This window comes from Cyprinus carpio, chromosome A17 (assembly GCF_018340385.1).
Source record: "Cyprinus carpio isolate SPL01 chromosome A17, ASM1834038v1, whole genome shotgun sequence".
Classification (NCBI taxonomy): domain Eukaryota; kingdom Metazoa; phylum Chordata; class Actinopteri; order Cypriniformes; family Cyprinidae; genus Cyprinus; species Cyprinus carpio.
Window position 1 is genome coordinate 4,602,558 of NC_056588.1, and position 17,791 is coordinate 4,620,348.

Genomic DNA, 17,791 nt, shown 5'->3' on the forward strand with positions numbered 1-17,791 from the left:
CATATAAGAAAAGAAGTCATAGCAATAAATACGGCTGCATGATTATTTGAAATGTAACCAAAATTTCAATTTGGCATAGTGTAATTATCAAATCACAAAGGCTGCGATTTAATTAAATAAATATGAGCTGCGTGCTTCAGAGTGAATCTCTGCATCTGCGACTGCATCTCTGAGTCTGGGTCACGTTAACATGCATTTGAGAACAACATGCCCCAACCATCTTCCCATACTTGTAATGAGAAGCATTTATCAACAAAAAAGAAGCTTAAAGGGCTCTCTGCGGTTTTTCATCAAAATAAAAGTTCAAAGGTTTAACATTTAAAAATGAAGAAATTAAGACAAATATTTTATTAGTCAAATAAAATATTATTGTTATTTTTCTTATTATATATACTTTTAATATTATTATATTGTTTTTATTTAGCAATTATTCTATTTTTATTTATTAATAATAATAATAATAATAATAATAATAATCTGAAAGAATAATATACACTCCATCAACCAACTGTGTAACAAGTTTTACAATAGCAAACATGGCATTTTATACTGTGAAACATTATACTGTATGTATGGTAAACATGGCACAATATACTATGATACAGTACACACTAAGATGGTAAACCATATTATGATTTCATTACATTGATGGTAAACATAGTAAAATATATTATCTTATGCTTACATCTATGGTATAACAAATATATCTATAGTAAACATGGTAAACTGCAATGTTATCCTCACATCTTTGTAAACATGGTAAACTATATTATAACATATATACTATATTCTAATATATAATTCTAATATATATATCTCTCTATGGAAACTAAGGTAAACTATATTATGTTATGCTCACTTCTACACTACATTTGAAAATTTGGGATCTATGATATTTCTTTCATGTTTTAGAAAGAAGCTACTTATGTTCACCAAAGCTACATTTATTTGATCAAAATTACAGTAAAAACAAAAATATCATGCAATTTTATTACAATTTAAAATAATGGTTTTCTATTGACTATATTTTAAAATGTAAATTATTCCTGTAATGAAAAGCTGAATTTTCAGCAGGTATTACTAATATTTTTTGAAACCAAGATTCAGGATTATTTTATTTTATTTATTTGTTTGTTTTATTTAGAAAACAAATAGAAAAAAATAACATGTATTATCAATCATTTATTCAGCGTTTATTATTATTAATCAAAAGAACAGCATTTATTTGAAACGGAAATGTTTTGTAACATTATAAATGTATTTACTGTCATTTTTGATCAATTTAATTTGTCTGCTGAATAAAAGTATTTCTTTCAAAAAATGGTAAACATGCTATACTAATACTATAATACACTCATTCCATGGAACATTATACAACATTATATAACATTATACTATGCTAAAAAGTACATTATACTTCTATACACTGATATGTATGAAAAAACAAACACTCATATCTACAGCAAATATGGCATAATATACTAAACATACAGATATATAAGTACTACATGATATAAGATTGATCAGTATGTGTTTAAAAAGAAGAAAACGATAACTTTGCTTATATAAAGTGAGGTATTGCCATATGGATTTCATTTAGTTTCATCTAAAGCTCATGGCAATATGAGAGTGTCTCCAGTAAAATAACGCTCAACATTTTGTAAGCAATTAAATGCCTAAACGGCCTCCACACATAGTAACCTTCAGATAACCACTGGATGTGTTGCTAGGTTAAGAATCATCCACGCACACACCAGGCAACATGGACGGCCATTAACAGGACCAGGCTTGTGCCAAACACAGATAAGACAGGCCTGCCTTTCGTCTTCTCGCTCTTTATTTTTAGCAAATTAGTGTTGGGGCAACATATGGGTACTCAAAGCGGCTCATTTAGAGAAAATGCCACTGAGACACAGAGATGCATTGAGCTACAGTGTTTACATCCAGATGGGCCATTTTGGGAGTGTTGTGAGCTTGTCAGGTCACGGTGCTAAGTAAACAACACATACAGGAATAAACACTGCAAACAAATAGGTTAGCAGAACCTACAGTTCATTATCAGTTTCAATATAACAGACAGATGATTTGGACCACAGCCAAATAGCCAATTATAAAGCTCTAGTGTCATATAATTAAAATCTACAGCCTACATAGGCAGCATCCAAACCAAAATGAGACCTCATACAGCAAGTCTGGGCTTTTTAGACTTTTTAATGCCAAGAACCCCAAAACATGCTGATTTCAGATTATCTTATATTTTTATTCCTATTTTTTTTATGGTATCAGCAAATAATAGCTGGCTGTTATAAAACTGAAAGACATTTAAACAATTCAGAATTATATTTAATAATAAATATGCTTAAACTGAAGTGATTTTGACAATCTGGTTTATTTCATGATGTTTGCATTTTGAAGTATATATAATCTATCTATCTATCTATCTATCTATCTATCTATCTATCTATCTATCTATCTATCTATCTATCTATATCCATCCATCCATCCATCCATCCATCCATCCATCCATCCACATAAATTACTTAAATTATTTAGCTATTCATTTAATACTTAAATAAAAAGACCTGTTCTACTTAATCACAATAATTAATTGTAAATAATACATTGAAAATTAAATATACAGTGGAGCATACAATATACAGTAAATGAAAGAAAAAATCTAATAAATAAATGTTATATACATTAAGTTATACATAGTTTTAGTGGGATTATATTTATCTTATGTCTTATATGTATACAGGTGCTGGTCCTATAATTAAAATATCATCAAAAAGTTGATTTATTTCACTAATTCCATTCAAAAAGTGAAACTTGTATATTATATTCATTCATTACACACAGACTGATATATTTCAAATGTTTATTTCTTTTAATTTTGATGGTTATAACTGACAACTAAGGAAAATCCCAAATTCAGTATCTCAGAAAATTAGAATATTGTGAAAAGGTTCAAAATTGAAGACACCTGGTGCCACACTCTAATCAGTTAATTAACTCAAAACACCTGCAAAGGCCTTTAAATGGTCTCTCAGTCTAGTTCTGTAGGCTACACAATCATGGGGAAGACTGCTGACTTTACAGTTGTCCAAAAAGACGACCATTGACACCTTGCACAAGGTGGGCAAGACACAAAAGGTCATTGCAAAAGAGGCTGGCTGTTCACAGAGCTCTGTGTCCAAGCACATTAATAGAGAGGCGAAGAGAAGGAAAAGATGTGGTAGAAAAAAGTGTACAAGTAATAGGGATAATCACACCCTGAAGAGGATTGTGAAACAAAACCCATTCAAAAATGTGGGGGAGATTCACAAAGAGTGGACTGCAGCTGGAGTCAGTGCTTCAAGAATCACTACACACAGACGTATGCAAGACATGGGTTTCAGCTGTCGCATTCCTTGTGTCAAGCCACTCTTGAACAGCAGACAGTGTCAGAAGCGTCTCGCCTGGGCTAAAGACAAAAAGGACTGGACTGCTGCTGAGTGGTCCAAAGTTATGTTCGCTTATGAAAGTAAATTTTGCATTTCCTTTGGAAATCAGGGTCCCAGAGTCTGGAGGAAGAGAGGAGAGGCACACAATCCACGTTGCTTGAGGTCCAGTGTAAAGTTTCCACAGTCAGTCATGGTTTAGGGTGCCATGTCATCTGCTGGTGTTGGTCCACTATGTTTTCTGAGGTCCAAGGTCAATGAAGTTTTAGAGCACTTCATGCTTCCTGCTGCTGACCAACTTTATGGAGATGCAGATTTCATTTTCCAACCGGACTTGGCACCTGCACACAGTGCCAAAGCTACCAGTACCTGGTTTAAGGACCATGGTATCCCTGTTCTTAATTGGCCAGCAAACTCGCCTGACCTTAACCCCATAGAAAATCTATGGGGTATTGTGAAGAGGAAGATGCGATATGCCAGGCCCGAAGAATGCAGAAGATCTGAAGGCCACTATCAGAGCAACCTGGGCTCTCATAACACCTGAGCAGTGCCACAGACTGATCGACTCCATGCCACGCCGCATTGCTGCAGTAATTCACGCAAAAGGAGCCCCTACTAAGTATTGAGTGCTGTACATGCTCATACTTTTCATGTTCATACTTTTCAGTTGGCCAAGATTTCTAAAAATTCTTTCTTTGTATTGGTCTTAAGTAATATTCAAATTTTCTGACATACTGAATTTGGGATTTTCCTTAGTTGTCAGTTATAATCATCAAAATTAAAAGAAATAAACATTTGAAATATATCAGTCTGTGTGTAATGAATGAATATAATATAGAAGTTTCACTTTTTGAATGGAATTAGTGAAATAAATCAACTTTTTGATGATATTCTAATTATATGACCAGCACCTATATATACTGTATATATATTTATATATATATATATATATATATATATATATATATATATATATATATATATATATATATATATATATATATATATATATATATTTTTTCTTTCTTTCTTTTTTCTATCCACTATTAGATAGATATGTATAAACTAAATGAAAAACAAGTTTGTTTTTCTCTCAAATTTTCCACAGACCCCCTAAATCCTCACGAGCAACATTTTTAAAATGATTTGTCAAGTTAAAACACGTCGCAAGACACTGCCATCTTTTCCATCCATCAGCACTATGGCTAAATTTCGCATGAGTCCAAAATGAGGTTGCTTTCACAGCCAAAATGAGGCTGCTCTCACAGCCTACTATCTGGAATAGTCAGGAGTATGATGTCTAGGTAAGCAGCTCATTAGGTATTGCAACAGATCATCAGAGGAAATTGGTTACTGTTCTTTGTGTGAACACATTTGGCACTGCATTAGATAACACTGATATAATCCAGCTCACCGTCTCTCGCTTCCCTTCAGGTCTGGTTCTGACGGACAGAGCGGGATGATTGCTGTGTGCCGGTGTGTTTTCTGCATGCGCTCTAACTGAGCTTCTCATAGAGGTTTTCTTGTCTGCCACAGAGGTTTCACTTATCCCCTCTTCCTCTTCCTCCCCCTCTCGCACCAGCCACACGTCCGCTCCTGCTCCCCTGGCCCTGCACTTTAGAGACTGCAGTATCGCTTCTCTTCACAAACCTCTCAGAGCTCTCCCTCGCCAACTCATCCTGCCAAGACAAAGAGAAGGAGAAAGAGACAAAGGACCTTGTGGTCAGAAACACTTGAATGTGTGCACAATGGATTGTGCACTGTAATACAAGCTTAAAAAAAATTGGGTGAGTCTTTGTCCGTTTTATAGTCAGCCAGGTAAATAATCATAAACGATGATTGGAAAAGTAATAGCAGACCTCTGTTCAATGCCAAGCATTATCAAAGGCAAAAAGCACTAATGACTATTCAAATATTTTCTCTTTTAAAACAGTATTTTGGAGAACAAAGAACACTGACAGATTGTGCAGAGACACCAGATTGTATTTGAAGGGTGAAAGAGAGACAAAATCTATCAGTTCAACTCACCTGAATCTCCTTGCTGAGTGTATTGATCCAGGCATCAACTGTCTTCTTTATCCTCAGCTCTTCATGGACATCTCTACAGGATGAGACACATGACAGGCCGTCAACGTCTTCAAAGACATGACAGAAAAAACACTATTCATCGAGCAACAGAGCTACTTTTCCTGATGGTAAACCTTGGTGTGTTGCTGCAGGCACGTTTAGTCATTCTAGTGCTTTATATGGTAAAGGTTCAGGGTCAATTTTCAGCTATACTTTTAGAGATGAACTTACCTCGAGCTGTGAATTTCATTTAGTATGTGGAAGGGAATGCACAAACATGAATCTTCAATCATGAATTGCTAAATAAAGCTAAATGAAGAGAATTTAAATGGATTGATGGTGTGCAGTGCATTCAAAAAGGCCAGGTTTTGCCTTGCAGTGCACATATTGCCATAAACAGGGACAAAAACAAACACAGTTAGCTGGACTTCGGTTAGCATGGTTTTTCTTATTTTCATATCCTGAATGTCTGAGATCCCCAATCACAATGAAGGAGGCCATCTGCAGGCAGAGCTAATCTAAATGTGGCATATTGTGTTTAAAGATGCAACAGTCTTCCAGCGTTTCTCCGCTGCACACATTATGCTAATGCCCTGCTGTCTATTGGCCCGTTAGCCCAACTCTGCATCACTTATTGGACTGTATAAATCATAGAGACGAGTGACAATCCCAGCATGCCGTCCAACTGCTGCTTTGAACCGCCAACAGCCCATGTATCGAATGCTTCCTTCCTTTTTCCTCTTTTCATCTTTGAATTTCTGCACAGAGGGTTTATAAGAGCTGAAAAATGAAGCCTGTGCTTATGTGGGTTTGTGTTTAAGGGCACACTAGAGTTCATGCTACGTCCAAAAAAAAAAAAACCTAAAGGAAAAAGCACAAGGATTTCTGAAAGTGACGCTCGTGCGACCATAAGATGAGAATCTAGGGAGGTGCACTTCTACATATTTTCTTAAAAATGCATAACTCATGGTGGGATGCTCAAAAACAGTGTGATGTGACACAACAGCCAAAGACATTCATCTACATGTGTCTGTCTAAATCAATGCTGATTTAAAGGGCACAACTTTTCAGAGAGGATTTTGCTGAGCAGCTTAAGTACAGCACACTATCAGCATGCTAATTAATGCACTGAAGCTAATAAAAATGAGAAAGATGGAAAGGGATATTTTAAAAATAATAATTCAAACAGTTTAAAAAGTATCAATAATAATAATAATAATAATAATAAAAATAAATGGTTATTTATTAGTAATATAGATAATAAATATTAAAAGCAAAATGTTTTAAATAATTTAAAAATAAAAAATTATTAAAAAATAAAAAGTGTAAAAATATGTTCTAATATAACGATTAGAAAAACAATAATAATTCTTGTTATTCTTATTAAAACAGATACAAATATAAAGAAAATTTAAATAATTTAAAAACTAGAAAAAAAGGATAATTAAACAAAGATTAGAAAGATGTCATTTAAAATGTCATAATTAATAATAAATTAACTATATATATATATATATATATAAATACATATATATATATATATATATAATATAATACACATATATATATATATATAAATACATACACACACATATATATATATATATATATATATATATATATATATATATATATATATATATATATAAACAAATAAAAACAAACTATTTAAACTCTACAAAAAATTAATTGCATTAAAAGATTAGAAAAATAATAAGAATGACTAGTTGGTTATTGGACAATCCTATTACCACCTGATCAATGAAATATAGCCTTTTTACACAACATCAAAACCTACGCTTTTCTATCCATCCAGTATATACTCGAAGTGTGATTAGGAAGAGAGTTTAAATTGTAGGGTGATGGATTGTGCACACACACAATGCAACAAAAAGGGAGGCCTCCCAGCGGAGCCAGAGGCCAGAGCCTGGTAGAGATGCTGATGGGAGAAAGTGGCAGAGCAGTGCAGATTCTGCCTGGGCTGAGACCTACAACAGCTGGCCATGAAAAAAAAAAAAAAAGCACAAGAGAATGAAGCTCTACTGATCCTTACCCAACATCCAATGGACCCTGTCCACAAACACACACACACACACAAAGAGTTAGCCATAAAAAAAAAACAAAAAAACAAAGGACACAAGGACTCACTGATCCACGGACTCACACAGCTGCCCGCAAAATCTCACAAGCCGCTCTCGACACAAACAGGCTCTCAGATGAAGGCCCTGGCTGCCCATAAAAGCCCTGTCACAGCACAGACGCCTCCTGAGTGTCTGCCGTGTGATGGATTCACCTAATCAGATGATGCTTGAAGACACTTCTGATTCCAAATGGAGCACAATTGATTCAAGAGGCGAGAATGACCTTCAATTAACCTCTTTAGACTACCTGCAATTTTCTTCACCGTTCTTCAGCTGAGCCCCTTTAAACTCCTTATTATCCAGTAAATTTGGGCTTCTCGGGAGGGGAAAAAGTGGAAAATGAGCCGTAAAGACTATTTAGCACCTTGTTTTATTCACATTCCCTCCACAAAAAACTGAGAAATTCATGAGAGATCTGGAGAGAATGAAATGAGTGCAAGTAAAAACTCTTGGAGGCTCCAGAAATATAAGATCATATAAGCTCCTGATTGGCAAATATAAGAATAAGAATAGAATATTTAAGGTTTGAGCATGCTTTTGCAACACATATTTATAACCAAAGGCAAATAAAAACACAAATGATGACTGAATTTTACATTTCTGGGTGAACTGTCAAGCATTCAAAAATATTTTATTTTTTAAAGGAATTAATATTTATATTCATCAAAGACTCAAAAGCAAGTAAAACAGAAGAGAAACGAGAAATTTCTCTACACAATATCAGGAGTATAACAGTCTAGAAATCAGTGACTTCAGCAGACGTCAAACCCACACATAATCACATAATCTCTGAGGTTAATAACGGATGTAATTCTCAGGGTAATTACCAGAATCATCAAGTGCTTTTCGAGGAGCAGTTGACACAACTACCAATTACATAACTCGATAATAAGACTTTTTTTAAGTCTTTTCATCAGAAAGTTATGATGCAAGTCGACGGGAAACTTGAAGGTAATACAGGTCGAACTCAGAGCCTCAGCTACTAACGGAAAGGAGTTGTAACTATTATGAGCTGAGAAACGGCATGAAGCATCAAGTTTGAAGCAGTGAGAGGCATTATAAATCTCACTACTGACTCCGAAACCCGAAGTCTCCACCATCTGTTGAATTATGCAACACCCTTCATGAGATTTTCAGTACATGGGATAATTACAATTACAAAGCCACTGAAACTCAAACTGAGAAAATATTGCCTTTACGCAAGTGTGAGGTATAACTTTTTCGTAGGGGGGCTGCAGCATATAATGAAGAAGAATAAAAAACATCTGAAAGTTCCACGTTTGCAAATGCCCTCATTAATATTTCACCGCGATGGATGGCGGGAATAAAATCGAACTTCAGACTCGTTTTGCAGTGTCAGTTTCTCAAATGAATGAATCCATCAAGCCCTGCACATAAAACATGACGTGAAGCGTTCTCTCGCTGCGGCACGGGCTAAACCGGTGAACGGAGGAGAGCAGAACAGCATCTGGCACCTCAATCCCTGCAACCTTTCAGCAGAGGAAAAGATCAAAGCCATTAGAGCAGGGAGAGGCAGCCGCATCAATCAGTGAGTTTGTGTTTTCATGCACACGCGGGCCTGATTGCACCTGCCATTTTGGAGACAATTAACATTGAGGCTGACATTTTGGTTGAGGAGTTTGGATACTGAGACAGGTTTGAGAGGTGTCGGAGGGGGACAACCGGTGCTGGGCTGTGGTGAAGCTTTCAGCTTAAAACAAAGGCACAATGTCAACAGAACAAACAGTCACAAAATAATATCATGTAAATACTGGACAATCAGTGTTATGTATTTAATATTTAAAATTATATTAAAGGGTTAGTTCACCCAAAAATGAAAATTAGACTGCATTTTACTCACCCTAGAGGCATCCTGGGTTTATATGACTTTCTTCTTTCGGACGAATCCATTTGGAGTTAAATTTAAAACTGTCTTTGATTTTTCAAGCTGTTTAATGCCACTCAGCGGGTGTTGCATTGCTTCAGTCCAAAAGAAGTTAAATAAAAAGCGCCAATCCATTAAAAAAAAAAGTGTCTCACATGGCTCCGGTGGGTGAACGAAGGCCTCCTGTAGTGAATCGATGTGTTTTTGTAAGAAAAATGTCCATATTCAAAATGTAATAATCACTTTAATCTAGCTTGCGCTCACTGTTGTGAATTAAGCAGTTCCGGGAGCATGACGTATGAGGTCGGCGTTAAGCATGCGCAGGTGAGTCTCGTGAAAACCAACGTTTGTTTACAGGATCAAAGGAAGCAAAATTACATTACATCACATATAATCATTTAGCAGACGCTTTTATCCAAAGCGACTTACAAATGAGAACAATAGAAGCAATCAGATCAGCAAGAGAACAACAGTATACAAGTGCCATGACAAGTCTCAGTTAGTCTAGCACAGAACACATAGCAAGGTTTCTTTTTTTCCAAGAATAGAATAAATAGAAAAGAAAAGAAAAGAAAAGAAAAGAAAAGAAAAGAAAAGAAAAGAAAAGAAAAGGTAAGTGCTAGTATTAGTTGGTCAAGTGCTGGAAGTTTCCTTACTTTAGCAAAGGAAAACCAGTTTCCTCTTGGCTTATATCAAAATCCTCCGACATTCTTCTATACAAATCCTCGATTTTACTTCTAAATCTTGACCGTTTTTTTTTTGGATCTCTCCCCTCTGTTTCCCTGTGTGTCACTTCTGAGCGGTGCATGCGCAAAGCTGACCTCCATACGTAATTCCCCTGGAACTTCTACCGTTTACAACAGTGAGCGCAAGCTAGATTAAAGTGATTATTACGTTTTGAATATGGATATTTTTCTTACAAAAATGCATCGATTCGCTACAGGAGGCTTTTGTTCACCCCTCGGAGCCATGTGAGACACTTTTTTTATGGATGGGCGCTTTTTATTTCACGTCTTTTGGACTGAAGCAATGCAACACCCGCTGACTGCAATGATAGAGCTTGAAAGATCAAAGACAATTTTTTATATAACTCCGACTGGATTTGTCTGAAAGAAGAAAGTCATATACACCTAGGATGCCTTGGGGGTGAGTAAAACACAGCTTAATTTTCATATTTGGGTGAACTAACCCTTTAATAAGATTTAGATATGGTACTGTAGATATGTCGGATGATATTTGGTTGTTTAGCAGCCATATCAAATTATATCAGTGTATTGAAAATATTTCAGCTAAAAACTATGGTAACTTCCCCTCTCAGTTCTCAAATATAACCATCATCATCATCATCAACAACAAACATTTCCATTATTATTATTAGCAAATGAGACTGAAAAAATGCTACAGATTATATATTATTATTTATTATCATTAATAGCAACAATAACAACCAATGTTGTTATTATAATTAGCACATGAAACAACCAAAAATGCTGAAATGTATAACTGTTGTTATTATTGTCATTAATGTTTTATTATTATTGTATTTCAGATTTTTTTTAACAAATCAAATGCTATAATTATTAGCAAATTAGCCAAAATTGCTGAAATCAAACTATCATAAATTATTATTATTATTCATATTTATATTTATTATTATTGTCATCATCAATAACAACACTCATTGCTGTTCATATAATAATAATAATAATAATAATAAATATTATTATAATCTATTAAAACAGAAAACCTGGGTTTCAAAAACTAATTCGTAAATCAGGTTTTGTTCATGTCAGCTTGAATGTTAATGTTGTTAAAACAATAGGAGTCACAAATTCAACATTCTATTAAATGTTTTACGCTGGTAATTTAATTTGTAATGATCAAAGTTGTACTAAATTAGAAAAGAGGCTCACTAGTAGCCTCAGACTTTTGTAGCCCAGTGTGAATCAGTCGGCTGCTAATTACAATATTTGGGCATCAAAAACGGTTTCCCGGGATCTTTCCAGCACTGACGTTGCAATGAGCCTGAGGTAAGAGCGGGAAGACTGCTGTCCTTTCGGTTCTCACAGCCTCCGCTTCATATAACAGACAGCAGTCCTGGGGCGACCTTCTCCATTTCAGTTTTTAAACTGCTGCTTTAGCACTCTGCTGTTGCCACGTCTCTATCTCTCTATATCTCTGGAAATGTGCATGATGTGGGCAGCGACTATGGCTCATGGGTGTATCACAAGCTATTAGCTGCTCTGTGCCTGAGGGATCTGGGGTAATGTCAAATTGAGAGCAGGCAGAATGGGACGATTGAGTCTGACCTCCTGCTATAAAGCGTTACTCCTCTCTACCCCCCCAAAAAACATCCCTCTTACTGCTTCGCCTGGCTCTGAGTGTTATGCGATTTAAAAGCAGCAAACAAAAGTGAACTATAATTCACAGTGACATAATCTCCTGGTGTTGAGTCTGTACCGATGACACCATACTGTGACCGGGATTCACATCTGACTTGACTGACCTGAATATGAAATTGTCATACCTAACCTCATTCCAAAAATCATGTTTGTTTATTTTCTTTTCAGTCTATTCGACACACACTGCTATTGTTTATCTCCAAAAGTGGAAATGAAAAAAATAAAAAAATAAATCATGCTTTAATATAAAAAATAATAATTCTTTCCAATTTCTTTCCAATTAACAGACAGGTACAAAATATCAGAATTTGTGTGAAATTAGTTACAGATTTAAACATGAAATTATAAATGATAGGTTTTTTTTTGAATGCTTTGTTTTGTAAGTTATTATTATTATAGGTTAATTTAATTAATTATTTATGTCTTATTCACTAATAATCACAGTAATCATGATTGTTATATTTATCAAGAACAACAACAATAATAATAATCATTAATATTATTTTTTGAATTAGTAAATTATTAATTATTAAACATTTTTATTATAATCAACACTACTTCTACTACTAAAAATAATCATAATTATTGTTATTATTAATTATATATATATATATATATATATATATATATTATATATATATATTATATATATATATATATTTTTTTTTTTTTTTTTTTTTTTTTTTTTTTACTATAGAGTTGGAAAAAGAAAAAAAATACAATGTACATATTTTTTTTGGTCCTTTTTTCACCATAAGGGTTTTCTGTGAAAGAGTTGCATAAATATTCTTCAAAAAAAAATACATTTTTAGTTATTCCATTAATTGTATTATGACTAAAACTGACTGACGACAATTCGCGCACTCCTCACCATCACTCACATTAACAAAGAAGAAAAATGGTTGATGGAAAGGTGTATTTGAATTGTGAACCAACTGCCTAAAGATTAATACAGTTCATAAAAGCTATAATTGTGATAATCTTTGCAGAATAGGGAACAGGCAGATTTGATTAAAACCCCACATGGCTGAAACGTGCTTGCCTTTTTGTTAAAAACGTTAATATAATATTCTGTGTGGGGTTTAATGTGATGCCAGAGCTATTAACCTCAGGTGGTAGCATGCCCTGCTCTCAGATGTGATGTTACGGGGGGAATATATTGAGATGGAGCACCACTTTGGCAGCATCTGGGTAGAGGCCTCCACTGACAGATGCCAATCACGGTGATGGTTCCGTTTGGCTTAGCCCTTACCTGCCTGGAGTGTGCTCTGAGGCCAGCTGTCAATCAAAATCGCACACTGGTTCACCGCCTCAGCATAGCCAAACTTTCAGAAGCATAAAAACATGCAGAAGTTAACCAGCAGCGCTCTCAGAGGCACAGGGAAATGTGCTACAGCGCTATACTTTACTACTAGCAATTTCTTGTGCTGGATTTTTCCCTGATGTCAACAATGATACTCATGAGAAAAAAAAAAAAAAAAGAAAAAAAACTCTTTACAGAGAAATCACTGTGGCGGTACCATGTTTCGGTGATGCTATCTGATCACTGTATTCTTATATTACGGTTTTTAAATGAAGTGGTAAAGAAAAATGGGGGAAAAAAGGTGTTATACTGTGGCACTTTTTTGTGCATGGACATATCATACCTGTTTTTCGACAGTGCCTCTAACTGCGTGTGAAGCACCTCTCCATCTGTGGCTCTCAGAATGGTTTCCAGGTTTTCTTCCAGAACCTTCTTGCTCTGCCTGACCTGCCTCAGGACCAGTCCTGCATCCTCAAACATGGATGTGGGCGGCTGGATGCTCTTCAGAATGCTGGGTCTGTTTAAAGAAGCAGCCCTGATGGTAATCGCATCAACCGGCTCTGGGGGCTGTGAGAGAGGAGGGAAGATTGAAAGATATTGGATGCATTTAAATGACTGTGTATATTTTGAGGGGAAAAACAAACTGTCTTTGCAAGGGAGCCGCTCCAGAGAATCAATATGATAAATATGTTTAATGGAATGCTGCTATGAGCCATTAGGGTGAGCGCTGTTGTTTTTTCCAAAAGGCATTCAGAAGCATTTTCAGGCCTCAGCCATCAGGAATTTTTTTGCTGACTGGCCAGTAGTTGAGATTTTAATTTGCTTTGGCAATATTTTCATCTGCCTCACTACAAAACAGATTTTATTCTTATTAAAAAGCTGACTGGTGATATATATTATTTGTATAATACACAATAAACATTATTATAATAATTAATTATAAATTATTAAGTGATCATTTGTATTAAATGTTGTCATGTTTTTGAAAGGCAGTATTCATTTGATGAAAAATACAGTCAAAACTGAAAAACTGCGAAATATTATTACAATTCCAAATAACTGTGTTCTAGTTAAATATATTTTAAAATGTACTTTATTTTCTGCGATGCAAAAAAAATTTTTTTGCATCATTACTCCAGTCTTCAGTGTCACACGATCCTTCAGAAATCATTCTAATATGCTGATTTGCTGCACAAGAAACATTTCCCATATACTGCATAATATATTTTTGTGGAAACTGTGATATGTATTTTTTAAGAATAGAAGTCAACAGAACAGTATTTATTTGAAATATAAACGTTTTGTAATGTATTTACTGTCACTATTGATTAAATGAATGGACGCCTTTTGAATAAAACTATTCATTATTTTAAAAAATAAGTTCAAGCTCTAATACAGGTGACTGTTGCACTATCCCGGTGTAAATCTCGCCTGAACTGCTGCATATTTCCCTATAGTATACGTGTCACGTCCCTTCTCGGCAAGCACGAAAGTGGGCAACAGGGGCCTTGGCTGTCTCTCCCTCTCATCCTCTCCTGAATATAAATCTGTCAGGGAGCTCCATAAATCCATTACATGGGCCGGCAGATGCTGCTCTGGCAGGCTCGCCTTGACAAGGGACTCTCTAAACTCAACCCTGTGCTCGTGTCAAACATTCAGCCACTAGAATACTATTAACCAGGTGCTTTGATAGATTTTCTTACAGCAGTACTTTCTGTTCTTATGATATACTGAGTGTTATTAAGCAAAGGAGGGCATGGGGGCACATCCACAAGATGTTTACAAGATCATCTGCAAATTCTAGGATAGAGTGAATTTAATTCTATTTGTATATCTATCTATCTGCAAAGGTTTTTTTTAAATAATAGTGAAAACAAGTGATTTTTCACTATTATTTACAACAGAATCTGCATTTTAAATTAAATATTTTTGTTACAAGAGACAATTAAAACAACTTTGTTCATTTATACCCCTCCTTTCCTGTTAAAAAATGTACTTGATTTTTAAAAGTTAATGAATTTGTGACAAGCCAAAAATGTCAGCTTCTGAGTGACATGTACTTTATTTAAGCCACAAAATAATAGTATACTGATTACCAAAAAAAGCATTTAGAATGTCTCCAGCTCGTATTAACTACCCAAAAATCGAACATAGTTCCCTCTTACGCTTGTAATATAACATCAGTGAAAAACTGGCTGGCTGTCGGTTGGAATATTAGATCTAAAAACATCGAGATAACACACTCATGAGCATCAATCACTTCACTAAATATTCGTCTGCTAGAAATAAATAACCATTACCTTATAATCAAATCCACATTATCTGAATATCACGAAATTGATGTCTATCAAAAAATAACATGCACAATACACGGCAGTATTAATGAGAAGTATGGTCAAGAGAGTCCACGCATTTTCTGGAAAACCCACTACATGACTACATCATCGCTTTCCGAGAAGGAGAAAATAGCAGCCTGAGTGGCTTCAACATGCTGTCTACATAACACGGACGGACGGATAGGTAGATTAAAGTACATAGTGTGATAATTTCTATAGTTCAACGTTTTGAACACATAGAAACTGGAACCAAAATCGGTGGATGCAATGATTGACTCTGACAAAAAAAATAGAAACAATAACAAAAAAAATTACAAATCCCGAAATTTGCTGTGGCTGCATTTGGGAGGGGTGCTGCACATTTATTCTGAAGCCCAGGTGTAAACGAGTGATAACACTGATTTACCGGAGCGGTCTCTGAATAACAGCAGGGCTGAAATTACAGGATACAAAAGGTACAATTGTGTCATTCTGTTGTTGTGGATAGAAACTGCACAGAGGAGAAGGCTCGTAAACCTGGAACTGCAGAGGATGGGGTTGCCATGGGAACCTACCATGGAGATGGGGGTTGTGGAGGGAGGCGGGGCCGTGGCGGAGGGGGCGAGATGGCTGCTCCTGCTGTTCTGGGTCGACTTGGCATTCTGCACAGGAAACGCATCAGCAGTCTGGAAGGACAAGGACCGAGATGCAGAGTCTCAGTTGCAAACTACAAAATTAAGTTTAGATTTCACATATATGCAAAGCATGCTGGTCAGTGAGTAATTACATGAACCATTTTAGTACCTGTACAACACTTTTGTATTCATAAATTGGACCAAAAATTAAGGGATATTGCGAGCAGGCACATAATAGTGTGCAGTGTGAGTGACATTGCATTAAAACAGGCCAGACGGCAAGACTAGTGACTTGGCTGTCTCAGTTCGCGAGAGAGAGACAGAGAAAGAGAGAGACAGACAACGCTTCTCTGACAGCAGCCAAAGAGCATTCAAATCCTGCATCCTCAATTATATGCTAATGTGTCATTTGCTGTATGTTACATTATTCTGGGCTGATGGAATTTTTCAGTCGCAAAAGACGTGCCTGGAAACTCAATGGCTTATTGGGAGAGCGAGGGTGACAGTAATGGATGGAAACAGGCAGTGGCACATTTGGTAAGAACGAGGAGGCGCTGTAATTTATTGGTGTGGGAGGCAAAGGGAAGAAACAATTGGAAAAATTGGTTTCTGGTCAATGAGACACAAATGTCTCGGTTCCGTGTCTCGGCTTGATTTCATCAGTGGTTCCTCTCCAATTAGATTAATTTAATTCGGAGCTCAACACTCTGACTGTCATTGGGTCGCTTTAAATAACCAGAAACCTGCTGATCAATGCCAAGAGTTGGACAGGGCGGTATGATCATGTATATATACACATATAGTGTGACAGTAGCCCACCAGTAGACATTTTGCTATACCATTTATACCAGTAGACAGTCTATGTCATAGCCATCAGTCAAATTTAAACACAAAAATTACTATTCCTAATCTTGATTTTTAATTATTATTGTGAAGCTGCTTTTGACAGATTTGTCATTCATGTGTTATAAAAAAATCTAGCATTATTATCTAATAAATATTAGGGCTTATTTGTTCCATTATACTTCTTTTTCTGTGCATTTTACAGTGTTGCGCATTATAACCAATCACACACCATTCAGTTGAATTTATGAACATAATGGCCAATCAGAAGCGTTCAGATGAGTCATTGCTGAAACACCAGAGTTTTGTTGTTCAGTGCGCTCTCGCTGGCTGAATTCTGCTCTCTCGCAAAATTCTCTCATCATAAACTATGAAGTGCAGATGTACGTGCAACTAATTTTAAGAGATTTATTCATCATACAATGTAGATAGCTTCATATTATATTAATATTAAAATTAGTTTAATATAATATTTTTGACATAACATCTATGCACTTCTGGGCTGGAAAGATATAATGTGTAATTAATAGATCACACTAACATTAGGTTGCTTTTAGCCTTACCCTAGAGTTCGTCCACTCTCTGGCTATGAAGCTAGGTAAGTAAATAATTAAATAAATTTGCATAATAATATCGTATATCTGTGATCTCACAGGCTGATGATAGCATCTACCATGTTGTAAATCATTATAACCCTTCCATTTGTAAAGCATAGGAATGACCACAAACGTATTTAATGTATAAACACACACACACACAC

General features: G+C 35.5%; 1 protein-coding gene across 13 annotated transcripts in view; it reads right to left on the reverse strand.

Annotated features, from left to right (window-relative positions):
- LOC109108070 (protein TALPID3-like) overlaps window positions 1–17,791 on the reverse strand; it is a 69,101-nt gene that overhangs the window by 10,948 nt on the left and 40,362 nt on the right. For all 13 annotated transcript variants that reach the window (XM_042773614.1, XM_042773615.1, XM_042773613.1 and 10 more), the window contains 4 exons: window positions 16,129–16,239; window positions 13,582–13,805; window positions 5,469–5,541; window positions 4,855–5,119 (listed from right to left, as the gene is read on the reverse strand). In XM_042773614.1, coding sequence (XP_042629548.1) covers window positions 4,982–5,119; window positions 5,469–5,541; window positions 13,582–13,805; window positions 16,129–16,239 — 546 coding nt within the window. In that variant the 3' untranslated portion in view covers window positions 4,855–4,981. The remainder of the gene's footprint in view (window positions 1–4,854; window positions 5,120–5,468; window positions 5,542–13,581; window positions 13,806–16,128; window positions 16,240–17,791) is intronic.